This window comes from Hippopotamus amphibius, chromosome 16 (genome assembly GCF_030028045.1).
Source record: "Hippopotamus amphibius kiboko isolate mHipAmp2 chromosome 16, mHipAmp2.hap2, whole genome shotgun sequence".
Taxonomy (NCBI): domain Eukaryota; kingdom Metazoa; phylum Chordata; class Mammalia; order Artiodactyla; family Hippopotamidae; genus Hippopotamus; species Hippopotamus amphibius.
This window is the reverse complement of record NC_080201.1, coordinates 11,379,492-11,406,606: the sequence shown is the minus strand read 5'-3', so window position 1 is coordinate 11,406,606 and position 27,115 is coordinate 11,379,492. Positions and strand designations below refer to the sequence as shown.

Below are 27,115 nucleotides of genomic sequence, written 5' to 3'. Positions count from 1 at the left end.
TGGCACATGGACTCAGTAGTTGTGGCTCACAGGCTCTAGAGTACAGGCTCAGTAGTTATGGTGCATGGGCTTAGTTGCTCCATGGCATGTGGGATCTTCCCAGACCAGGGATCAAACCCTTGTCCCGTGCAGTGGCAGGCAGATTCTTAACCACTGTGCCACCAGGGAAGTCCCTAAAAGTATAACGTTTAAAGCCATGTTTGTACAGCTACGTATGTCTTTGAAAAACAGAAATGCATTTCTATGATAATTAAAACAGATCCTTTATACTGTTTTTCAGGTAGTGTGCATTTTTATGCCGGACCCAACCCTCGCCCCACTCCTTGTGCCTAATGTGTGTGTTGGCTGAAGTTATAGGTACAAGCTGGCCCTGTGAATATTGCTGGGAAAGTGGCTGTTGTGAGAACCACACATGGTTTTATTACCCTCTCTCCCAGTGAGAGCAGTAATGTGTTATGAAGGAGCATCAAGTGAATGGAAAATCCATATCAAAGAGCATGTTCTACTTTTATGTTGGTAAACCTGAAGTTGTTTCCTGAGTAATGAGAGAAGCAGAAGCTAAATTTTATGGGTTCAAAGGGAAAGTATAAATTTCAGATGACTTGGCCATAGCCACTGCGAACATGTTTATAGATCTAGACAAGAGGTGTAGGAAAGGAAATAACTTGTGGAAGAGAGAAAAAGGAAAGACAGTGATGATGAAGAAGTACTGCTCTACTCAGTGTCCCAAAAGGTAAACAGGGGTAAACAAAGGCAAGAAAGGAAAATAACTGGGTGCAAGTGGGTTTGTCTGAGGAGTCCTTAGGAAGTGGTAATTAAGCCACAAGAGATAATGTGTAATTGTGGGTGAATTGCTGAAGCAGTTGCCCTGAGTATAAATTGTTAGTTTCTTTTCTCTATTTGTTGTGTAAACACTGTCATTTTGCAGTCCATGATCTCTCCCTCCTCATCCTCAACAGAATAAGAGCATCCAACTGCCTGGCCATAGCGAAATAATTGCAGTTTCTTTGAACTGCTACAACTTCATGATTTTTCCAGTCTTAGGATCTTTGCATGAAGCATAGGGTGATCACCGCAGAAGCAGCCTTCTTTCCCCTACCCAGATCATTTTTTTACTAATTGTCTTTTCTCATCATGGAAATCACCGTTTCTGACAACTTCTCTAGTACTTCTTATTTAGGTCAGAGGATGTGTTCTGCTCCTGACCACATCATGCACACATTAAACTGTATTGAAATTGGATGGTCCTTTTTTGGTGTTGGTCTTCTGGACAGATAAATGAATGATTGGAGGCAGGTTTGGGGAACCTCAGGAAGGCTTTTTCCATCATGCAACTGTCATATTCAGCCTGTTAAAGATCAGGCATAGAGCACAGGGAAAACTGAGTGAGAGAACTGGCAGAGAATAAATGTACAGAAATGTTACACTACTGTGTTTATTTGCTTAAATGCAGACCGTTTAAGAGAAAATTATGGATTCGATCTAGTAAATGGAAGTAAGTCAGAAATTACAAAGCTCATGTTAACTTTAAAAAAAAATGAGTGTACATTTCATAATGTAAAAAATACTGAAAGTTGGAACTACTTACCTCTGTAGATTTCTATTTAGAAAATATATTAATAGGAAATATAAGAAAGTAGCACAAAAATTGCAAATGTTTATGTGGGTGAAAAAACCCTGAGAGAAAACTAATAGACTTCTGTCGACTCAGGATGCAGCTCTCACATGACTTGTTGGGTTAGAGGAAAAAGGAAAAGCAGGAAATGTGTTAGATTTACCCTAAAGAATAGTTGTGGTTGAATCCAATACCTATTTATTAAGCAGCTCCAACACTTTAACTGCTAAAATCTTGACAAGGTGCATTAAATACAATCCCTGCTCTCAGATTGCTTATCAGCTAGTACTGTAGCTGAAGGATCCTATGTGATGTCAAAGTTTAAAAAGAACGTAGATTCTGGTTGGCCTAAGATCAAAGCAGATAAATTCTAATTATTTGCAGAGTTTATAATCTTAAAATTTTAATTTGATGATAAGTGCAGTTATATTAAAATTAAAATAAGGTTAGCTATTAGAATGCCAGAAAATAAAGAGACTATGAAAACCCACCAAGATTATGTCAGGAGAACTCAGCCACCTGAAGAGGCTCTCACTGACCAAAGATGGAAATATTTTAGCATCAGTAAAGATAGTAACTGCAGTTTTGAAACATATTAACTATATTTAAGTGAATGGGTTCATGATAATACTAAAAAAAAAAAAAAACCCTCATTGGTCACCTAGGAGAGCTATTAAGGAATCAACCCATTATTTTGAAAACTAATGAATGAGGAGAAAACATCAAGCATTTGTCCTACTCTTCCTGCTTAATCTGTACTTCATGGTAATCAAATAGAAGATTAGAGGGGATTTCTCTTTAAAGTTATGTTTATATAAATAAAGAAGGAATAGTAGAATCAGTATGTGCCTATTTTGCAATCCTAAATAAATTAATGGACAAGTCAATAATTATAAAAGTTCACAGAAAGAGAAAGATTTGCTTTTAGGAGCGAGTCATAGCAGAGTAGCTTTTATTGGACTGTCTTGCTGCCCATAGCAATTATCATTGCGGCATAAAATATATGTATTTTTAGAAATGCTTCAGGGCTTTGAAATTCAACTCAAAACAGTCAGAAACTTGAGAGGACTTGATTCTTGAAAGATGGAAAGCAAACTCCTCGAGACCCATATTTAACTGACTTTTTCCTAAGAACATCATAGTACTCAAGCAGAAAGTAGCCAGATGTTATTAGGCTTAGGAGACAGAGGTCAGAGTTCAAGGTTGCCAGAGAGGTTAGAAATTTAGGGTAGAGTACTGAAAAGGAGGATGTCAGAGAGGGAGACCCCTGACTCCTGCATACACATTCGGCTTAAATCCTTGCCTGAATCCTGACCTGCCCACGCCCACAAGGCACCAAGCAAAAGCAAAAGCTGGGAGATTAAAGTCCTGGGCTTCATCCGCACCTGCCTCGTTCTGGGAAGGACACCTTTGGAGTTCCAGGCCTGCCAATTTGGAGAGACTTGTTAAACACATGGGGTTTTTAACTGCAAAGCCAGAAGGGCATTGCCTTAGGAATAAAGCCCGTAACTGAGGACCAATTGTTATGTCCTGGGACTACGGACAAATCCAAAATAGACCTGTTCCAGAAAAATCTGGAACCAAGCTTTCACAGGGTCAAGGTGATCTGCCAGTAATGCAGCTCCCTGTGGATGTCTTCCATTTAGTTCTTGCCACACCTCCCCCCTCCCCACCCCCTCTTCCTTTCCTAACCCTAGACATTCTCATAGGTGGTCATCTGCCCAGCTTAAATCTCACTTCCTCAGAGATGTTGTCCCTAATCAACAACCTTATTTAGATCTTTCTGCTCAAAGCTCTCATATAACCCTGTGCTTTTCCATCAAGTTCCACTTACAATTTGTGAAAACATCTGTTCACATGGGATGAGTTTCATGATGCCTTTTTTCCTTTTTATTGGAGGCTCCATGAGGACAGAACGTGTTCACTGTTACACGGGCTCCTACTGTAGAACTTGGCACAGTAAACGTTCAGTAACTATTTGTTAAGTGGATATATTAAGAAAAATATCTGATTAGCCATGATATAAACCAAAAAATGAATAAATATGTAAACATCTAAATTTATTATACTCAAGCAGTAGGAGTTGGCAAAAAGAGAAATATCTCTGAGATGAACATACGAGATTTCAAAAGTTGTTATTATTAAAATGATAATAATACCATACTAAATAATAAATGTCAAGCCATTTTGATATTTCCATTGTAGCATGAAAGGTTGGAATTATTCTCCACATATTCCAAATAAGGAAATTGAGAATGGGCATTTAAGTGATTTCTGTGACATCACAAAAATTACAAATAAATATTAGAAACAGAAATCCAGCTTACATCCTCCAGTGATACAGTCCAGTGTCCTTGTTGAAGTAGATGTTACCTATTTCTTTTTGTGTGTGTGTTGGTGTGTGGGTCAGTCCTGATATTTATATTTCTTTTTTTTTTAAGAAGTTTTATTGAGATACAGACAATAAACAGCATATATTTAGAGTGTACAATTTGGTGTCCCAATCTCCCAGTTCATTCCCCCCCAACCCTCCCCGCTTTCCCCACTTGGCGTCCATGTGTTTGTTCTCTACATCTGTGTCTCTTTTTCTGCCTTGCATTTCCTCTTTCATAGTTGTTAGCATTTGCCTTGTGTATTGAGGTGCTTCTATATTGGGTGCATATATATTTTTAACTGTTATCTCCTCTTCTTGGATGGGTCCCTTGATCTTCATGTAATGTCCTTTCTTGTCTCTTGTAACATTTTTTATTTTAAAGTCTGTTTTATCTGATGTGACTATTGCTACTCCAGCTTTCTTTTGGTTTTCATTTGCATGGAATATCTTTTTCCATCCCCTTACTTTATATGTATGTGTGCCTAGGTCTGAAGTGGGTCTCTTGTAGACAGCATGTATATGGGTCTTGTTTTTGTATCCATTCAGCCAGTCTGTGTCTTCTGGTTGGTGCCTTTAGTCCATTTACATTCAAGGTAATTATTGATATGTATGTTCCTATTACCATTTTCTTAATTGTTTTGTTGTTGTTTTTGTAGGTCCTTTTCTTCTCTTATGTTTCCTGCTTAGAGAAGTTCCTTTAGCATTTGTTGCAGGGCTGGTTTGGTGGTGCTGAATTCTCTTAGCTGTTGCTTGTCTGTAAAGCTTTTGATTTCTCCATCGAATCTCAATGAGATCCTTGCTGGGTAGAGTATTCTTGGTTGTAGGTTCTTCCCTTTCATCCCTTGAAATATATCATGCCACTCCCTTCTGGCTTGCAGAGTTTCTGCTGAGAAATCAGCTGTTACCCTTATGGGAGTTCCCTTGTATGTTGTCATTTTTCCCTTCTTGCTTTTAATAACATTTCTCTGTGTTTAATTTTTGTCAATTTGACTACTATATGTCTTGGCGTGTTTCTCCTTGGGTTTCTCCTGCCTGGGACTCTCTGCACTTCCTGGACTTGGGTAGCTATTTCCTTTCCCATGTTAGGGAAGTTTTCAACTAGAATCTCTTCCAGTATTTTCTCAGGTCCTTTCTCTCTCTCATCTCCTTCTGGGACCCCTATAATGCGAATGTTGGCGCATTTAACATTGTCCCAGAGGTGTCTTAGGCTGTCTTCAGTTCTTTTCATTCTTTTTTCCTTATTCTTTCCCGCATCAGTGCTGATCACCATTCTGTCTTCCAGGTCACTTATTCGCCCTTCTGTCTCAGTTAATCTGCTGTTGGTTCCTTCTAGTGTATTTTTCATTTCCGTTATTGTGTTGCATATCTCTGTTGGTTTGCTCTTTAATTCTTCTAGGTCTTTGGTAAACTTTTTGATCTTTGGATCCAGTCTTTTTTCAAAGTCCTGGATCATCTTCACCATCATTATTCTGAATTCTTTTTCTGGAAGGGTGCCTATCTCCTCTTCATTTAGTTGTTTTTCTGGGGCTTTATCCTGTCCCTTCATCTGGTACAAAGTCCTCTGCTTTTTCATTTTCTCTCTTTCTGTGGCTGTGGTTTTCAGTTCCACAAGACAAAATACTGCTGATACTGCTTGATACAGCTGTCTGCCCTCTTGTCAGATGTTACCTATTTCAAGTCTATTTAAAAGGTTAATTCAGATTGACATGTAAGTGGCCATGACGATGTTTGCTCCCATAACTTCCCAGAGTGTTATCACTGACCTTAACTCAGTCTATTTAAAACCATGATAGTAAAATCACCTTTTCCCTGTGGTTATATGCAGCACTTGATCCTGTGCCTTTTTCCTTTTTATTGTATTAATTTGAGTTGTTTTAAACCTAAGAATCCCTTAAATCATCCTGTGTTCTTTTATGCTGCTATGCAAAAATAGAACAACCCATTTCCTGTTGATTTCTCGAGTGCTTGGTCTCTCCTCTCCATCTCTTTAAAACACAATTCTGTAATGCAGATCTCAAGTGCCTATACATCATGCTGTAGCTTTAATATTTCACTATATAATAGTTTAACAGTGACTCAGTGTGATTAATGTTTTTCAGAAGTCAAAATTGGGCCTCTGTTTGTTTAGTGATTCATAGGTAGTAATTTTTAAATAGAGAGGCAGTATGATCAGTGTTTAAGACTGAATTCAATTTAGCCAAGAAGAGTTTGGTCCATAGCTGCTTTCTCCAGTGGTAGCAGCATTCTTTTTCTACTTGTGTTTTTGGGGTGATTCCCAAAGAATTATTAGAAGACTCTCATGTCTTTTTCATGAACTCTTTCATGACCTTCGGTAAAGTCAATTTCCTATTTTTAATGATTTGTTTTTCAATTCATGCATTTTCTATTCCAGTTTTTCTCTTTTAAGTTTCTAAGTCAACTGATCTCATCAATAATGCTATGATTCTTGGTGTAACTCACAGAATCCATTTCTCTCTGAAACATCTTTCAGGGACAAGTAGCTGCCACCTCCACAATTTTCTGCAAGTACCACCTATGGTATAGATAAATAAAACAATTTTGTTTTCCATGATACAATTCAATATGTAACGAGGTTCTTCATTTTCAGAGAACGGGTCTCTGTAAGCTACTTGTTCTTCTTGTCAAGTAACCCACATGCTGTTGTCTGCCTCACGATTACTCAGGAACCTATACTCCTGGGTTGTCTTTCAGAGATTCTAAATTAGCGGACATCAGGCAGAGTGCAGGATGTTTGTTGAATGTTTATGGAGGCCACAAGAGATTCTGCTTAGTTGATTCTAACATGGTGGGACTATTAGAGCCCATTTTGAGAAATCATGTTCGTGGGTGTGTTTTTCTTAGAAATTCACTTATAGGGTAGAGAAGACATTGTTTTTTCAAATGGCAACCCCTCACAATTGGAGAAGCCTCAAACTTCTGGAGCAAGGATAGGGTGCAAGGGAGAGGGAACGGTCCTGGGTCAAGTGGAAGATATTACAGTGAGGAGTGTGTCTGCATGTGAAATATGCAGAGCTAGAAAACAGTTTGCTGCTCACGGCAGTGAAGCATTTCTGCCATTTAGTTAACATCCTTCTCTGAGGCTGAGAGGTTCAACTCCTGCACGTGTTAGAAATCATCCGGGACCCAGCCCTGATGCAGAGGTGAAGCCTGAATAATCACATATCAGGAACGTGTGTCTTCCCCAGTAGACTGTAAGCTCCTGGGGAGAAAACGCACTTCGTTTTATGCATTGCTGTGTCTTCCACTATGTTCGCAGAAAGGTCACCATAAATTTGTGCTGGAACACAGAATACGTGTTTCAGCAGTTCCACTTCTGACACAATTCCCTGAAAGAAATCTGAATATTTTCTATCAGAAAACTCTTTATTCTATGGGAGATTGTATTTCTGAATCATGCAAATCAAGCAGGCTATACCTCTTTCCCAGGGTCACAGGGAGAATTGATGAGAGCAGGGCCTGCAATCTTTGCGAGTCTCTTCTTTCCTTGATTCCTGCTATAAATGAGAAGATCTGAGATGGAGGTATTCACTGAGGAGGATTCAGGTCACTGACAATTGCCATGGTGAGTTAGCTCAGGCATTTGCTGACAGGCAGAGAAAAAGCCACAGAACCCGCAGATGGCTCAAAATCATTCTTGCTGCATAACCTGGCAATGACATTGGTAATTGAGCATTTCTTATGTGCTTTAGAAATTCATTATTTTTTAAAGAGTCCACTTTTAAAAAATAAACACATCAAATGTATTTATTAAACTATTTTTGCTGTACCTCTTTCCCTGCCCAATATTCTTTTTTTTTTTAAGCTCTTCATTGGAATATAATTGCTTTACACTGTTGTGCCAGTTTTTGCTGTACAACAAAGTGAATCAGCTATATTTATACCCTGACCAATATTCTAATAATAAATAATAGCATTAGTATTAATAGTGGTTCACATTTATTGAATTCTAGTTATATGCCAGCAACTTCCAAAAATCATGAAGCTATGCATTCATACCTTAGTCCTATGAAGAATATACTGTTATTAACACAATATCGTAAATCACCTGTACTTCAATTAAAAAAAAGAATATGTGATTACTATTCCCATGTTACAGATGAAGGAACAGGGACAAAGAGGGTAAGTAACTTGCTGTGATAGAATAATGCCATGTAACCATAAATAAGTTACCTTATAAGCCAAAGATACTTTACAGTTGTAATTAAGTTAAGGATCTTGAGTTGGGGGACATTATCCTGGATTATCCAGGTGGACCCAAGGTAATCACAGGGGTCCGTATAAAAGAGAGGTGACAGGATCAGAGTTAGAGGAGATGTGACTATGAATGCAAATGTGAGAGATAATGAGAGAGAGAGAGAGAGAAGTTTGAAGATGCTGTGATGCTGGTCCTGTACATAAAGGAAGGGGCCATAAGTCAAGGAATGCAAGTGGTCCCTAAAAGTTAGAAAAGAGATTATCTTCTAGAGACATCAGAATGAAAGCCGTCCCTACCAGCACCTTGATTTTAGGACTTCTGAATTCCAAAACAGATAACGAATTTGTGGTTTTTTATGGAACCAAGTGTGTGGTAATTTGTTACTTGCCCAAGGTAGAGTGCAAAGTCAAACCCATACTGACTAGTTGACTTAACTACTAGGCTAAACTTTAATGTACATTGTGAAAAATGGCTGAAAGGGGGCTAGACTAAGAGGAGGTGAATGTGTCAGAACAATTTGCAACTTATTACTAGAAAATTAGAGTTCATGCCCTCCCCATGGTGAGCCAGGTTATGATAGGGCCACATTATTAATATTGATAATAATACAGTCATTAAAAATATAAACTCAGTTGTAGGCCAGTCTCTTTTGCAAACAGAAATTAAAAATTTATACAAAATATTAGCAAGTCAAATCCAGTGATGCATAAGGATAACATATCATGTACATTTGCATTCAAGAATACAAATTTAACATTTGGTAATTGAATAATATAATTCACTATCTTAACAGAATAAAGAATAAAAATCATATGTCATCTGAATTGATACAGAATAAATATTTGATGAAATTCAATAGCTAATTCATGATGAGAACTATTAACCAACTAGGAAACAAAAAGAACTACTTTGATCTGATAAAGCTTATCTTCGAAGAACTTACAGCAGGCATCCTACTTAATGGTGAATTATTGAAAGTTTTCCCCTGAGATCAGGAATGAGAAAAGTAGGCTTAATATTACCCTTTTGCTTATTACTCTATTGGAGGTCACTGCAATAAAGCAATGAAATAAAAACCCATTAAAAATATAACCTTAGTTAATAAGCATACCAGTGAACAAATTTGCAATTAGAAAAATAATTCTTCCTCGTAGTCAAGTAACATGTGTCTTCCTACATCTTTCAACTATAAATCTTTTACTGGTACAAATCTTGTTAACTTCTGTTTTCCAGTTTTTCATGTAGTCCATTTTCTAATATCTCTACTTTTTCTATTTATACAGTTAAACTGTGTACAAAAGATTCTTTTCCCAAAAGTGTTTGACAAAAGGTTGGAATAATGTGTTATTGACTGTTAATTTACCCATTAATATTATTTTGGATGCTTGATCCAACTCCAACTACTTGAGTTGGACTAATTTTATTAATGGCATATACTCATGTTAGTTTCAATATGAATAGTTTCAATATGAAGAAATACTATCACAGATCATCTGAACTTTTTCTCTTCTGAGAATGTTTTTGCTGTCAGTGCTTTTTTTATTTTTACTGGAGTGTAGTTGACTTACAATGTTGTGTTAGTTTCATGTGTACAGCAAAGTGAATCAGTTATATATATATATGCATATATATAACTGATGATATATAATTGGTTTACATATATATATATCAATATATCCATTCTTTTTCAGATTCCTTTCCCATATAGGTTAGTACAGAATATTGAGTAGAGTTCCTTGTGCTATACAGTAGGTACTTATTAGTTATCTGTTATATATAGTAGTATGTATATGTTAATCCCACTCTCCTAATTTATCACTCCCCACCCCCCATGTTTCCCCTTTGGTAACCATAAGTTGAATTTTAAGATCTGTGAGTCTGTTTTTGTTTTGTAAATAAGTTCATTTGTATCATTTTTTATCAGATTCCACATATAAGAGATATTATATATTTGCCTTTCTCTTTCTGACTTCACTTAGTATGATAATCTCTAGGTCCATCCATGTTGCTGCAAATGGCATTATTTCATTCTTTTTTTTAATGTTTTTTTTTTATTGTGCTAAAAGTCACCTGATATAAAGCATACTATTTTCACCATTATTTCATTCTTTTCTCTGGCTGGGTAATTTTCCATTATATATGTGTACCACATCTTCTTTGTCAATTCCTCTGTCAGTGGACATTTAGGTTGCTTCCATGTCTTTGCTATTGTAAATAGGGCTGCAGTGAACACTGGGGTGAATGTATCTTTTCAAAGTATGGTTTTCTCTGGATATATGCCCAGGAGTGGGCTTGTTGGGTCATATGGTAGTCCTAGATCTAGTTTTTTAAAGAACCTCCATACTGTTCTCCATAGTGGTTGTACCAATTTATATTCCTACAAACAGTGTAGAAGGATTCTCTTTTCTCCACACCCTCTCCAACATTTATTGTTTGTAGATTTTTTTATGATGGCCATTCTGACTGATATGAGGTGATATCTCATTGTAGTTTTGATTCACATTTCTCTAATAATTAGTGATGTTGAGCATCTTTTCATGTATTTTTTGTCCATCTGTATGTCTTCTTTGGAGAAATGTCTGTTTAGGTCTCCTGCCCATTTTGTGATTGGATTGTTCTTTTGATATTGAGCTGCATGAATTGTTTGTATATTTTGGAGATTAATCCCTTGTCAGTTGCATCATTTGCAAATATACAAATATTTTCTCCCATTCTATGGGTTGTCTTTTCATTTTGTTTATTGCTTCCTTTACTGTGCAAACGGTTTTAGGTTTACTTAGGTCCTATTTGTTTATTTTTGTTTTTATTTTCATTGCCCTAAGAGATGGATCAAAAAAGATATTGCAAAAAAAAAAAAAAAAAGATATTGCTGCGTTTTATGTCAGAGAGTGTTCTTCCTGTGTTTTCCCCTAAGACTATTATAGTATCTGTCCTTACATTTAGGTCCTTAATCCATTTTCAGTTGATTTTTGAGTATGGTGTTAGGAAGTGTTCTAATTTCATTCTTTTACATGTAGCTGTCTAGTTTTCCCAGCACAACTTATTTAAGAGACTGTCTTTTCTCCATTGTGTATTCTTGCCTCCTTTGTCATATGTTAGTTGACCATAGGTGCATGGGTTTATCTCTGGACTTTCTATCCTATTCCATTGATCTATATTTCTGTTTTTGTGCCAGTACCATATTGTTTTGATTACTGTAGCTTTGTAGTATAGACTGAAGTCAGCACTTTTTCAAGAGTTCAAAAATCTGAAAACTAGGAGGCTCCTAGATAGCTTCCTCCACAAGAGGGCAGACAGCTGTATCAAGCAGTATCAGCAGTATTTTGTCTTGTGGAACTGAAAACCACAGCCACAGAAAGAGAGAAAATGAAAAAGCAGAGGACTTTGTACCAGATGAAGGGACAGGATAAAGCCCCAGAAAAACAACTAAATGAAGAGGAGATAGGCACCCTTCCAGAAAAAGAATTCAGAATAATGATGGTGAAGATGATCCAGGACTTTGAAAAAAGACTGGATCCAAAGATCAAAAAGTTTACCAAAGACCTAGAAGAATTAAAGAGCAAACCAACAGAGATATGCAACACAATAACGGAAATGAAAAATACACTAGAAGGAACCAACAGCAGATTAACTGAGACAGAAGGGCGAATAAGTGACCTGGAAGACAGAATGGTGATCAGCACTGATGCGGGAAAGAATAAGGAAAAAAGAATGAAAAGAACTGAAGACAGCCTAAGACACCTCTGGGACAATGTTAAATGCGCCAACATTCGCATTATAGGGGTCCCAGAAGGAGATGAGAGAGAGAAAGGACCTGAGAAAATACTGGAAGAGATTCTAGTTGAAAACTTCCCTAACATGGGAAAGGAAATAGCTACCCAAGTCCAGGAAGTGCAGAGAGTCCCAGGCAGGAGAAACCCAAGGAGAAACACGCCAAGACATATAGTAGTCAAATTGACAAAAATTAAACACAGAGAAATGTTATTAAAAGCAAGAAGGGAAAAATGACAACATACAAGGGAACTCCCATAAGGGTAACAGCTGATTTCTCAGCAGAAACTCTGCAAGCCAGAAGGGAGTGGCATGATATATTTCAAGGGATGAAAGGGAAGAACCTACAACCAAGAATACTCTACCCAGCAAGGATCTCATTGAGATTCGATGGAGAAATCAAAAGCTTTACAGACAAGCAACAGCTAAGAGAATTCAGCACCACCAAACCAGCCCTGCAACAAATGCTAAAGGAACTTCTCTAAGCAGGAAACATAAGAGAAGAAAAGGACCTACAAAAACAACAACAAAACAATTAAGAAAATGGTAATAGGAACATACATATCAATAATTACCTTGAATGTAAATGGACTAAAGGCACCAACCAGAAGACACAGACTGGCTGAATGGATACAAAAACAAGACCCATATACATGCTGTCTACAAGAGACCCACTTCAGACCTAGGCACACATACATATAAAGTAAGGGGATGGAAAAAGATATTCCATGCAAATGAAAACCAAAAGAAAGCTGGAGTAGCAATAGTCACATCAGATAAAACAGACTTTAAAATAAAAAATGTTACAAGAGACAAGAAAGGACATTACATGAAGATCAAGGGACCCATCCAAGAAGAGGAGATAACAGTTAAAAATATATATGCACCCAATATAGAAGCACCTCAATACACAAGGCAAATGCTAACAACTATGAAAGAGGAAATGCAAGGCAGAAAAAGAGACACAGATGTAGAGAACAAACACATGGACGCCAAGTGGGGAAAGCGGGGAGGGTTGGGGGGGAATGAACTGGGAGATTGGGACACCAAATTGTACACTCTAAATATATGCTGTTTATTGTCTGTTAACTGTATCTCAATAAAAGTTCTTAAACAAAAAATCTGAAAACTTTTGTGGAATAGTGAAAATAAATTCCACCCTGAACGTTACCAGTAATGGCTAAGACTTGAAATGTTGCTTCCCCAGTCAAGGATGTGAAGCCCAATTGCACTTTTTAAATTAGTAACATTAAAAGTAAAATTTTCAAAAATGTAGAAGAGTGAGTTTCATTCAAATATAGAATAAACACATATCAAAGATGCATATGATTTATTAAAGAAGGAATCCAAAGGATGGTAAAGGTGGTCCAAAGAAAATTTAAGAGACCAAGTGTATCTAGGAATCCAAGAAATAATGTTGGATTACTATCACTAGGTTAAGTATACAAATAATGTCCAACAGGGCAATAAAACCATATAACCTTCGGGCATATATTTTCTACCAGATGGAAATTATTTGCATCTTTACTGTGAAAAAAGAACTGCAAATTAACATGTAATTAGAGTTTGGCCCTAATCAGTAATAAATAGTAAAATCAGACATTTGTGAATTCACCTAGAATTAAATAATCCTTAGACAGGCCTCTTAAAAAGCTCCAGTATGACACTGAGGGGACATGAAGTTATTTCTTTGATTTATGTTCCCGTTTTTCCAATTTTATTAACAGTGGTAACATCACTTTCAAAAGAGACTGTATACCTCTGCCTCCCACCAGCATCCTTGGAGAACTATTAGGTTGGCCAGAACGTTCATTCAGGTTTTTCCGTAAGACGAAATGCCCAAATGAACTTTTTGGCCAACCCAATAGCTGCTGATATTGAATTCAGATTCTCTCTTCCTCTCTCTACTTCTGTCTCTCAAAAGATTAATTTTAGACGAAGCGAGAGAGTAGCACAGACATATATATACTACCAACTGTAAAATAGTCAGTGGGAAGTTGTTGTATAACAAAGGGAGTCCAACTCGAGGATGGAAGATGCCTTAGAGGACTGGGGCGGGGAGGGTGGGGGGGACTCGAGGGGGGGGGAGTCAAGGAAGGGAGGGAATACGGGGATATGTGTATAAAAACAGATGATTGAACCTGATGTACCCCCCAAAAAAATAATAAAAAAATAAATAAAAAATAAATAAATAAATTTTTAAAAAAAGATTAATTTTTTTCAGATAGTTCCAGATTTTTATATCATTAACTGTATTTATCATAGCACAGTGTTTTATGGTTATTTTTTAAAATCATATGTTTTTTATATATCAGGTAAGTTCTGTAAATAGCTTTTATAAGTGAGTTTTCTATCTAAAGTAATACTGTTAGGAACTATCCTGAATTTCTTTATTTTTATGAGAATCCTTATACATGTATTGCATGGATAGATCTTGAAGTTTCCCTGTACTAACATTGTACTCACATTCTGATTTCTGTTTAGCTTTTTTTCCCTGAAGGGTATTGTTCATATGCATGTGAAATCTGTGCTGTGATTGTAGTGAGTTTGTTGAATGGCCTACTTTACTACTTTCTTGCTTTCAGGCCCCCTTTTTCAAGGGGAGCCCCCTTACACCTACTTCCTTCTGCTGGCAGCTGAGTTACTGACTGCCACTGGAGTTTCTCAGCATCCTCAGAGCTTGTACCTGAACTAAAGTGACCCCAGGCTTCTTTTAATCTTGATGAGAGTGCCTGTTACGGTCTACAACGGTATATGAACTTACTTGCTACCTGATGTCCATTTTCACTAAATGTACGTTCCGTGAGGGCAAGTGCCATGTTGCTGTTGATCCCTCTTTTTATCTCAACATCCATCCCAGGGCCTCAAACAAGATGGGCTAAATAAATATTTGTTGAATGAATTATCACACCAATTACTTAGTGTGACACCTGTGAAGTAAGAACATAGTAGGTAAGAGCGGGAAAAAATGGCAAGTGGTTCTATTTAAGACACGAACAGTATACCATTGCTTTAGGCATCAGTAGTCTATTATGTTTTTCTCTATCCCATTTTGCTGATGGAAGTATTCCAGGCACCAAAGCTTTCGGTGCCATGAAAGGCTAATATGACCATTATAATGTAATAACAATAGTGAAGAAGAGGGGAAAAAAAGAAATAGTAGGCTAAAGTATCACAGGCTAGACCTTCATTGGGGAAAAAATTCTCTTGGTAGCTAATTCCAAAAATAGATTTTATCTGAAATAAAATCATTATAATGATGGTTGCCTTTAAGCGATGCATTAACTCAGAGATAACTGCATTGCTCCAATTGTGTCAGCATTTAAAGTCTGTCTTATTGGAATTTTTCTTAATTTATCGTACTCTAATAATCATAGAACACATTATTTGTATTTGACACAGAGTTGTGTTTTTGCCATGCACATTCATTCAGCTATGTAACAAGGAATAATTGTTCAGTTAACATTACTCTTTCTACAGAATGCAATGTTTATTCATGTGCACTTGGCGAATGAATTCTTCATAAGCTCATTAACAAGATGTGGAAAAATCAGACCTCCCAATTTCCAAAAGATAGCTGCATAAAGTTGTTGAAAAAAATTGGGGGCGGTGGTGAATATAAATGGTTCACATTAAATATGGTGGATAATCTGAATGAAATGCATATCTGGGCATACAAGTAGATGTAATAATTTTGTCGAATGAAACAAAGATGAGTACACTGTAATGTTGTTTTGTTGACTGGGAGAAGTTACCTAACCGCTTGAAAAATAGCTTCCTATTTTATTGGGTTTCCCTAACCTCTTCATTTATTACAGAAATGCACTCTCAAGGGTAATTGCCTTAAAAAAAAATCTTTGACTTGTGAAATGTAGGAAACACTGCTAGGCTTTCTGAGTATTATCAGTTCCTTTTGTGTCTCTTGCTTGGAGTGCAACTGATTTTGACAGATGTACTATTATGTTACTGGTATAACATGACATCTTTTTTCAGATGAACTGAATAAAAGTGATCTTGACAATGAGTAGATAAGACACTGTCACAAAGCTGAAAAAACCTGTCAGTGTCACAGCTATGACACAGATGCAGCAGAACAGCCCTTATAATGTCATTAAGTGAATATCTTTCCAACAACGCCCTTGAGAAGACAGAAAATAGCATTGCTTTTAAATACTATTACTTAGCCACAAAAATAATAAAATAAAACAAAACACAAAGGTCAGTTTAATATGTACTTGAGGTGGCATTTGATGAGTCTGATGTATGTGTATGTATGTATATGTCCATCTCTTTTATGTATGGCGCATATGAAAGAATTTTGAGATTTCAAAACTGCATTTTCCAGAAGCTAAAAAACCATTTAGCTTCAGCATTTCAAGAATGTCATTAAGCATATTGATCATGAAATATGCAAAGTGGCTTTATGGATATTGATTATGGATATTGATTTTCCTTGATTTTTTTTGTGGAATGAGAAAGTCTTTAATAATATAAGAGAAAATTAGGAATACATTTCAAAATGTAATGTATTTCTAGGTCATGAATTTTGTAAATAGATGAGTAAAGACTAAAATGGACCCTATCCCAGGTATCAGGAAGGAATTAGACATTTGGTGGTTTTATTTTCCATTATTTTGATTGGCTTGGAGCTGAAATATACGTGTATGGATACATGTATAATGCTCTCTCTATACATATACTTTTAAAAATGCTTTAATGAAAAGCATATTTACCCTTAGAGTGACTTTTAATATCTTTGTTTAGGATCAGAGGTGGTTGATCTTGAAGGGAAAAGTTGCCTTCTCTACAGATTCGATCAAAAATCCCTGAGCCCAATAAAGGATACAATCTCTTTGAAATTTAAAACCATGCGGAGTGATGGGATTCTACTCCACCGGGAAGGGCAAAATGGAGATCACATCACACTGGAATTAAGAAGAGGAAAACTCTTTTTACTTATTAATTCAGGTAAAACTATTTGGGTAAAGTGCTTGAAAATCTGGTCATTTAGTTATCACTTTAGTAACTTTATGCTTTTATAGCTTATCTTTTTTTATAATTAAAGTGCCTTATTTCCGCATTCCAGTGTTTATATAGATATGTGTGTGTGTATATATATATGTGCGCCAATATTGCACTTTCATGTAAAAATGGTTCCTAATTTGCAAACTGTACAAGACCCTCATTTGATGTTTCTTATGGTACTGATAGAACCACTTAGCTATTTTCAAACATTATGATGCCAGGGATGGATTATTGAAAAATATTGAGGTAGTAAAAATAATGAGGTTGTAGCAAAGATAAAATTTACATTGAAAACAAGTGTGTGATGATGGGTAATGCTAATAAAGGGAATTAACAGTGGAAGAAATTACAACAAGGTTGAGAGGATATTATATTCAAACTTGAGGTAAATTCAGACTAGCGTTTTGAATGGAGAGCATGGAAAGGGCTTGCAGTTATTATGAGAGACTCTGGTCCCCCCAAAAGAAACTTTTTTTTTCTCTTTTTAAACTGGAAGTAATGGTGCTGTTATTTTTTTTTCTCTTCTAAGGTGAAGCTAAGCTGCCCTCCACTCGCGGCCCGGTCAGTCTCAGCCTGGGCAGCCTGCTGGACGACCAGCACTGGCATTCGGTGCTCGTCCAGCGTTTGGGCAAACGAGTCAACTTTACAGTGGACGAGCACAGGCATCGTTTCCATGCCCAGGGAGAATTCAGTTACCTGCATCTCGATCATGAGGTGTGATGGTTACATTTCAGTTAATGCAGGCTTCGTGGTTTGTAGGTAGTGTAGCCACACAAAAGAAAATACTCTATAGAGAACCTACCCTCAAGGTCCTGATGAAGTGTTCCTCTAGGTGACCTAACTCAAGGAGCAAATTTTGTGCATATACTACTGAAGCTTCATTTTTCTCCCAATGTATTAATGTATTATTATAGAGAAATGTTATCTTTTTTACCTGCAATACGTAGTCACAAATTGCCACATGTAGGAAATCTCCACAAAGAGATCTCATTACCACCAGTAAATATGGAATGTGTTGCATGATTTGGGGGTGGGGGTGGGTAAAGGGCATTCCTGAACAGTGCAGATTTATGGAGAGAATGTAGCAATAAATAGATTAATTGGTTCATTAATAATCAATTCAAATGCACAAATATCAGTGTGTGCCAGAAATGTATATAAAATAAAATGTCATTATAATCGGTTACACTGTTAAAGCGGTCAAGGTTTACCATGGATGTAAAGACGTATTTTTTTCAGCAACCAAAACATATTAAAATCAGGTGTGATTAGCAACTTGTAAGAATAATCAAGCTCTAGTATATGTGAAAACTGAATGCTCATAAATTTGTTTTAAAATCTGCATCTTAATTTTTTTTAATCTCCATTTGAAATTAACAGTATGGCAGCATAGGGTACTGAAAAATTTGCTTGTGATGATTACAGCTGTAGTTGCTAATCGTAATTATTTAAGCAGATTATCAAAAAATCACTAAACAATATTATTGATGCCATTTTTCTTTCTAAGATCAGCTTTGGAGGGATTCCAGCACCTGGAAAATCAGTGTCATTCCCCCATAAACATTTTCATGGGTGTTTAGAAAATCTCTATTATAATGGAGTGGATATCATTGATTTGGCCAAGCGACGGAACCCACAGATCATCATTATGGTAAGAGAGTCTTCATGTGAACAAATGAGGAAAACTGTGTGGCTTTTCCACACAAAGAATTGATTCATTTTGAATTCCCACTTGATATGATGTTTTAGACTTTAACCTTGTTCTTTGAAAAAATTTCTCTACTTGGTTAAATGCATGTAAAGGATTAATTCTATATAAAAAAATTAAAATTCACAGGGCACGATTATTTGATTTTTATATGAAGTAAAGCAGGCTTTTTTTTTTTTTTTTGGTACAACTGGATATTTATTTTGTTATGATATTATTAATACCAGGAGACTAATTTCTTTTGCTCTGTAATTTCCTTAATAAGATACTCCCTGACACACTCTCTGAAGCAGCATACCGAGTGCCTGGAATCAGATAACATCCGCGTATATTAGAGAAACATTTGAAAAATTTGTATTTTGCCATGGTCATTCATAACCAATAAAAGAAACTAATAGACTCTTACAAGATTGCATCTGCCAGTCTGTCCCAAGAGCAGTGCTGGTCAGGCTACATTATATTCTAATTCTGTGCAAATACGGCAGAATTTAAATACAGCTGTATTGGCCAGGGTTCAGTCAGGGAAGCAGCGCCACTATCAGTTTAGGAACACGGAATCTATTTTAGGACTTGGATCTTAACAATTGTCAGAGGCACTGGAAAGTGGAGGCCAGCTGTCTGGAGGAAGAGATGGAGCAGAGTGAAAGAGCCAGGAGAAGATGGAGTAAATCAGCCCCTCTGTGATCATCCTTCACTGGGCTTTATCACACCCAGAAAACCTTTGGGGGAAAGTGGCCAGCTTCTGATGCAGATATCCTGCAAGCTCCCTTTTTGGCTAACTTTTAACCAGAGCAAGACAAGCAAAGAGATTCTGCAAAACGTGGTTTCCAGCTTAACCAGCTTGATGATAGATAAGCAGACACATCTATCCATTTGAATACATTTCTTTAATTGTTCAAAATTCAGAATATGTAAATTTAAGCTCATGTTGTGTCAGCAAAACCCAAAACACATCATGGGATTATTTGTTGCTTACAAAACATTTTATTCCTAATTCTCTGTGTGAATTGATAGTATTTATATGACAACACCATCCAGCAAGGTTTTTAAATAGTTTTTTTTTATAAAAGGGAAAAGGATTTAAATGGAAAATAAAAATATTATAGAGAGATAGATGTGAGTGTTTCATTGCAAAATGAGTTTCCAGAAGCTGCGCATGCAGCTAACACCCACTCTTCATTGCCAAGAGGATTTGCTGCTTGTAGGGTAGCAGACAGCTGTCCAAATGCAGCTGGTAAATGTTTCCATTTTTATCAAGTTTGTTAGTCTTATAACTGCCTTTATATTATGGGTCAGTGTATTTCACTCTTCAGCTTTTGTTATTTAACTCATTGGGACAAGATGTTTGTCTGCAGTGAAAGCTAATTCACTTTTAGCAGAATCACAGTATAGCCAAATGTTTTCGTTTAACCAAGACCAGTAGTTTAATTCCAATGTGTAGTCTTCTAAATAGTGTTCACTGACTTTTCAAATCTATATTTAGAAAATTTGTTAAAGATTATTTTTAGGAAAAATAAAAACATTTATCTTGATTTCTGAAGCCTGTTGAGGAACATGCTAATTATTTCTAAATAGTTCAGACCTTAACTTTTTTTTTATCTTTAAATATGTATTTAACTCTAATAGCAAAATCTTTCATGTACAATATTTTAATGAAAATCCATGCAATTCTAATGTATCTTGAAAATCTATTTAAAAACCATTAGATGAGAAATAATACATGTAAATCTGATGACAAGGGCATAATGATAAGAAAAAGACAAAAATGGTTCAAAAAAAGAATGTAAGTATATTGTACATTGTATTGTGCAATGTTAAACCTAAAGCAATGAAAAATAGGCAGAGGTATGAACAGACCATTCTGAGGAAAGCAAGTCCAGAATAGCAACAGACTCATGAAAAATGCTTAGATTCACTATTAGGTAAAGGCAAGATAAATAAGAATGATACATTACTTTGGCATTTTGTCATTAAACTTATGCAAATTTAAAAGATATATAATACCTATTGCTGTCAAGGATGTGGGGAAAAGCATATGTTTGTCAAGGATATAGGTAAAAACATATCTTTGTATACTACTGTGGGAAATGTGGAGAATTTAACTTTTTTTGGAGCGTAGAGAAGAAGCTGGAAATATTTATTAAAACATGTAGATACAGTAGTTCTTTATTTAGAACCCTCTCCTGCAGAACTGGAAATACCAGCACACAGAGAAGCATACAGCGTTATTTATTCCTGCATTGCTAAGAGAGGCAAAACCTGGAAACAAAGTGATTATACAGTAACAAGGAAACAGTTGACTGAAAATTGGAACATGCACATAGTAGAATATTAAGCAATCAATAAAAGTAGGAATTAGGCTTATGCCAGATGTGGAAACTCAAAGAGATTTCCATAAGGTATTTGTTACTGATAAAATCATGATGCAGTAAACAGCATAAAACATGGCTCCTATTTTAATAAAACAAATAATGCCTAGTGTGTAGGCCTATGTATTCAAAACATATATTTAGGTGAATGTACATATAAGTGAACACACAATTTAAACATGTATATACATATGTGTGTGTGTGTGTATGTATATGTCAATGGAACAGAGAAAATTATGAAAAAAATATAAGAGGAAAACCAGTAGCTCGTTAATATTGGTTATGTTATGGGCTGGGTTAGAAGCCAAAGGCAGCAAAAGGGTGAAATAAGTAGGAAGGGAAAACCAAGTAAAACATAAATAAAGAGTTGTTTTAAATAAATTTTTATTGAATTCAATTGCATTGAGTTAGATACCTTTGTGAAAATTGAGAGGTGGGGAGAAAATAATTTCATGCAGAAAACCCAGGGTAAGATTTGCCTGATCACGTTTCACTGGATTTGAAGAAGCTTTAAGACAAATATAGCAAGGATTTGTATATCCATGTTGATAGCAACTGTTGTTTTAAATTGGGGGTAATTTAAAATTGAGAAATACAGCCTCTGTATTTCAGATTTAATTACTAATGTGATATGAGTGTCATTCTGAAAGCTTTTTCTTTTACTCTGTTCTCAGGGAAATGTGTCGTTTTCTTGTTCACAACCACAGTCTGTGCCTGTGACTTTTCTGAGCCCCAGGAGTTACTTAGCACTGCCGGGCTTTTCCGGGGAGGACGAGGTTTCTGCCACTTTTCAATTTCAAACCTGGAATAAGGCAGGGCTTCTACTATTCGTTGAGCTTCAGCTGGTTTCAGGGGGTCTCCTCCTCTTGCTTAATGATGGAAAACTTAAGCTGAATCTCTACCATCCAGGAAAATTACCCAGTGACATCACAGCAGGTAATAAGTGTATTCCTGCAGGCAAAGCGTATGGGTTTGAAAGATTTCATTATCTCTCTGTCCCTTCTCCATAAAATTTTATGCTTAACCCCAAAATTAATATTTCTTTAACAAATGAATACTTGAGTTAATAAGATTATCCCTTCCTTAGAGGAACTCAATTCCAGTTTTCTTTTAAATATGGCTTCAACACTATCAGTTCTTATTAACGAAAATGATAGTTGTGGGGGAATAGAAATTTCCTTCTGTGACCCTCTCGCCCAATCCAGGTAAATCAGTATATCCTGAGGAATGCGTTTTGGGGAAAATGTGAAAGACTTTGAAATGGACGCCAAGTTTGCTGGGTGTCTTCAATGGAAGATGAGTCTTTGTGTAACAGTTATTACTCATATCTGGTCTTTGAGAGATGGGGAGGGGTCTTTCTGGAATCTTTATCTGTATCTCAATATTAGTGTGAATGTAAAACCTAAATATTTAGTCCAATTAACTTTATTTGCTGCTGTAGTCTGTGTGGAGTTGCATATATTTGGGGAAAAGATTTGTGTAAAGTTTCTCATGTGGGAACCAAATGGAATTCTCTGCATTTCTAGGCAATACGGTACCATTTTAATGATTACAAGTAATATAATTAAGGAGACTATATGAGTGTCTGGAAAATTGATGTCTAATTTAGGTCAGTGCTTTGGGTGAGGGATATTTTTGTCTCTTCATTAAAATTATATAGTTCTTGACAAAGGATCTCCATCACATTTTCATATATATGGAATAATACCCAAGCCAAGCAACTAGAGGTCACATTGGGGTAAATTGCTACATCAGTTTAATAAATGATCTTTAAAAACAATTTAAAGATGCCATTGTACTACTCATCTATGTTAACTACGATCGAAATTAATAGAATATGACTGGGAGAGGAAAAAAAGTTAAAATACAGTCAGAAACCAAATATTAGAAAAACAAGTATAGAAATGAATACACCTAGTCTTTGTGTATCTTTTTTGTTGTTCATATGTCACTGTAGTTTAAATGTGGGAACTGAAACTTCAACATCAATTATCATTTTTAAGAGTTACTGTCCTGTGACTTTTTAATGTAATACTCAAAATGTGGTAGATTTGCAATCTTGACAAAGGAAAATAAATTAATCAGTGTCATATTAATAATTAATAGGCTCCCTAAAATGAGGGCCTAAAAATGTAAGCTTGCTATTAATGTGCAGTTTATTGTGATGTATTTGACATCCTCTGGGGTGGTTATATTCACAACCTAATTTTCAACATTTTAAAGAAGCTGCTTCAGTACAACGTTATTGTACTGAGCCCCATGAAGCTAGTTCATTTCTAAACACTTTACAGGCATGCAGATTTAATAAAATACCAGGTGTAAGTCTATCTAGACTACCCCAAATGATTTTAAAAATTAATGTTTAAATCCATGTACAATATAATCTATGATGACATCATATGACTTAGTGATTGTGCCCATAGCTAATAATAAGGATCCCTGACAAAATATGACTGTCGATATAGTATAATTGGTGCACTTCAGAGAACACAAGTAGGACTTTACATACCAACTCCCCCATTCCCATCTTTCTAGTTTCTCTTAAAATATTAATTTTCGCTACTTTCGGTGAGGAAAGTACATTTTGTGTGTGAAAGTGGGTTATTTAAATGGTCTGGGTGGGTGGTCCATTTGTTTATCTCATAGGAGAACACTTTCACAGGAACAGTGTTCAATAATTAAATCAGTTGTCAGGTTGTATCATAATGACTCTGAAGAGAATCGATGACCTATTGGTGAGTTAGTATCATATACTAAATCATTCCATGATATAAGAATGGCTCAATTTTTCTTTGCTACTGGAGATATAAATTATTAATCTCACGCGTTTTCAAAACTCAGCGTTTTTATGTACTTGACGATGGAATAAAAATTTAAATTGTGTTGAGGAAGAATGGAATTCTACAAATGTTTGAATTATTAGGCTTAATTTTTAACGTGATGTAGAGTTTTGCAAATCGTCATTTAGAATGGTTCAAAAATATTGTCAGCCTCTGTCATCTTTGAAATAGTAAAGATGTAATAGTCTAAATCATAAAACATATTCGCTGCACTACAAAATCGCTCACGAGACAGAATGTTGTCAGTCTGTCGCCTTTATAGATGGCAAAGCAAAAATCATTCAGATCAAGAACCTAATGAGCAATGCGGTTATATTTTCCTATTTGAAACAAATTCTTTATCGTCAAATTTGAGATTTCTGCTGTGAGTGTTACATTTCTGCTGTTGCTTTTGCCTAAAGGTGAAAATCAGGCCTGAAAACAAGCTTCTTGCTCCCATGGGCAGGGCCTGGCAGATGCAGGCTTGCTGTATATGAGACGTCTCTGCATGTTTCAGTTACTAGGCATTCATGATTCTCATGGCCTGGCAATGGGACCGCCCTCTTGATTTGCCTCCCCCAGGAGAAGCCGTTTTTAAAGTTCCCCCTTCTTCCCTTTCACTGTTGGAATATTCCTACCGTTCACATTAGAAGAATCCCATGGCTTCCTGAAAATCCCACTTTCCCCTGAAGTGATTGGCAGCATTGACCTCCATATTTTCCTCTTGGCAAGAGCTGTCTGGTGTCATGGATCTTTAATTCTGGTTAGTGGATATAGTTAGTGAATGTAGGACTGTATGGCATAGTTTCAGAGCACTGAAAGTTATTTGGAACAGGCAAAATCCTTCAGCTGCTCCTTCAGTAATGGCCTTTCTATAATTGCCTTTTGCCCCTTTGCAAAGAACCTACCCTATATAGCAGGCTTTGTTTTTTTTTCCTTTACACATCCTACTCTGTGGATTCCTGGCAGCTAACTTGTCACAATATTTCTGTAGCAGTTTAAGACTAGTCCTTGAAGATTATATATGAGGAGCAGAGATAAACATTTTTCTTCCTCCTGTATTTTGTGTCTGTGTGTTTTGGAGTCTGAGAGGGAGAGAAAAAGAGAGAAGGGGAGAGAGAGAGAAGGGAAGGGAAGAGAAGAGAAGAGAAGAGAGGAGAAGAGAAGAGAAGAAGAGAAGAGGAGGAGGAAGAGGAGAAGGAGAAGAAGGGAGAAAGGGGGAAGGTTCTTATAAACAATCCCACATTCTCCTGCCACCTGCACTTGCAAACCTTTCCCTTTATTCTTCTGTTCTTCCAGCTGGAGTTGTCAGTGGTCCACCCAAAGACGGCAGTATCATGCCTGCAATCAAATAGGTTGGGTTTGTTGCTTATTGCAACAAGGAGAACCCTAACCCAGGGTAACCATGAAAAAGTCTCATTACAAAGGTGTTAAGGACGACTTGTCATAGGATATTGCATTGTTAGCTGTTTTGGGGGGAGGTTTCGAGGAAATGGAAAATTGCTTGGGATTAAATGCTGCTAGGAGGTAAGGGTAACTGTGTAGTTAAATATTTCTGAAAATTTTATTTAGAAGGATGGAGGAATGAAATAGGCTAAATCTGTAACTGATTTAGAAAATCAGTTGTCATTCATATTATCCAGGACAGGATTTGGTATTTTTGCGGTTTGCACAGTAGCCTTGCTTTTGTCTGTGCTTAAACCAGATTATAAAGTAGTTTTGGGGTTTGTTTATTTGTTTTTGGTCCCTTTTCATTGTAGTGACAGCGTGACCTTGGCTGATATTGATATTCTGTAAGTTTATGCTCAACGGGAGAACACCAAGGCCTAGCTCTGGGTGCCCACCAGCATCTCACACCAGCAAGGCCTCCCTGAGAGTACCAGGCCACTAGCCCCTAGCTCTTAGGGGCTGATTTTCTCTTTCTCAAAGTTTAACTTGAGCAACACAGTAAGGGGACCACCCGTCCTGCAGGCTGAGAAGGGTGTGTGTTTTGGAATCAGCTCACCAGCTGGATACTTTCATGGGTGATGTGTTTATCCTCTTGAGTCTTATTTTCTCCATATTTAAAATGAGAATAACAATAGTAATGCTGCAGATTAAATGACATGATGCATATAAAGCACACAGTACCTGTTATGAATAATAGTCACTAAAACTGTTGTTATTATTTTATTATTATTATTATACCAACAATATATCCCTTCCCCTACATTCAGAAGTTGTGAGTGGTGGGAGCAGTGTACTAGAATTAGCATTTAGTTATCTATCACCATGAGTCAGAAAAAATACAAATTCTGCAAGTCCTCTTTTCCTTCCCCTCTTCCACCGTGATGTGGCCTTGGAAAGGGGCTTGCTTCTCATCAGACATTAAAGTGGAAGGAGTTGTAGACTTAAGAGAAAAACAGAATCCAATTTAAAAATTGTCCTTTTTGTTATGTAGAGTTAGGTGAAATGAATTAAATGGGTCTTTCATTATTTAATTTGAGTAATAAATCCCCTTGACGGGTAATAAAAGTCTCATCACAAGCAAGCGATGTTTATTACACATGCGGCTCGAGAATAGCTTTGTGAAGGATCCCCCACAAACACAGCACAGCTTAGTAATCCGCAAGCTGGGCAGATGGGTTCATTTAACTGTGTCAGATCCGAGTGGCTGTCCTGACAGACTTGTGTTCTTAATCTAAATTAGCTTCTATATTGACAGAAGATGTCCCCGAGCCTTTGACTTCATCCTGCTGCAGCCACCCAGCAGCTACCCGGAGCACTGCTTCTCAGAGTGTGCTCCCTGGAATATACTGGTTCAGTGAAATGCTTGTTACCAAGATAAGTACAAAAATGGAGAGTAAGATCCTAGAAACCATTATAGCAAGAAGGTATTGCCGCAACATCTAAACATATGGTCAGTGGGCTTGTATTTTATATATCTTCTTTCTTTAATGTTCTAGTCATTCGTTTCTATTGAATTTTATAAAAGTATCCATCTGCAGTGGATCAGAAAAGAAAGTGGTCATTACCACACACACTTTGATGAGCACCGTCCCAGGCCAATGGGAAGCCTAAGATGAGATAAGAGAAGCAGAGCCTTGTATCCAGGCACATCCAAGCTTTGAGGAAGAGATGGTGGGAGACGCATGGTGGGGTGACGAGGGTGGGAGGTGTTCGTCCGTGTGACGCAAAGCTCAGTACAAGGGTTTTCACTCTAAGTGTATCCTCTTAGA

General features: G+C 36.6%; 1 protein-coding gene across 7 annotated transcripts in view; it reads left to right on the top strand.

Moving 5' to 3' along the window:
- The window catches only part of CNTNAP4 (contactin associated protein family member 4), a 259,940-nt gene that overhangs the window by 145,420 nt on the left and 87,405 nt on the right, over positions 1-27,115 (top strand). For 5 of the 7 annotated variants that reach the window (XM_057711745.1, XM_057711746.1, XM_057711749.1 and 2 more), the window contains exons 5-8: positions 16,741-16,944; positions 17,531-17,715; positions 18,509-18,652; positions 21,753-22,014. In XM_057711745.1, coding sequence (XP_057567728.1) covers positions 16,741-16,944; positions 17,531-17,715; positions 18,509-18,652; positions 21,753-22,014 — 795 coding nt within the window. The remainder of the gene's footprint in view (positions 1-16,740; positions 16,945-17,530; positions 17,716-18,508; positions 18,653-21,752; positions 22,015-27,115) is intronic. The other 2 variants (XM_057711748.1, XM_057711750.1) reach the window with 1 other exon arrangement.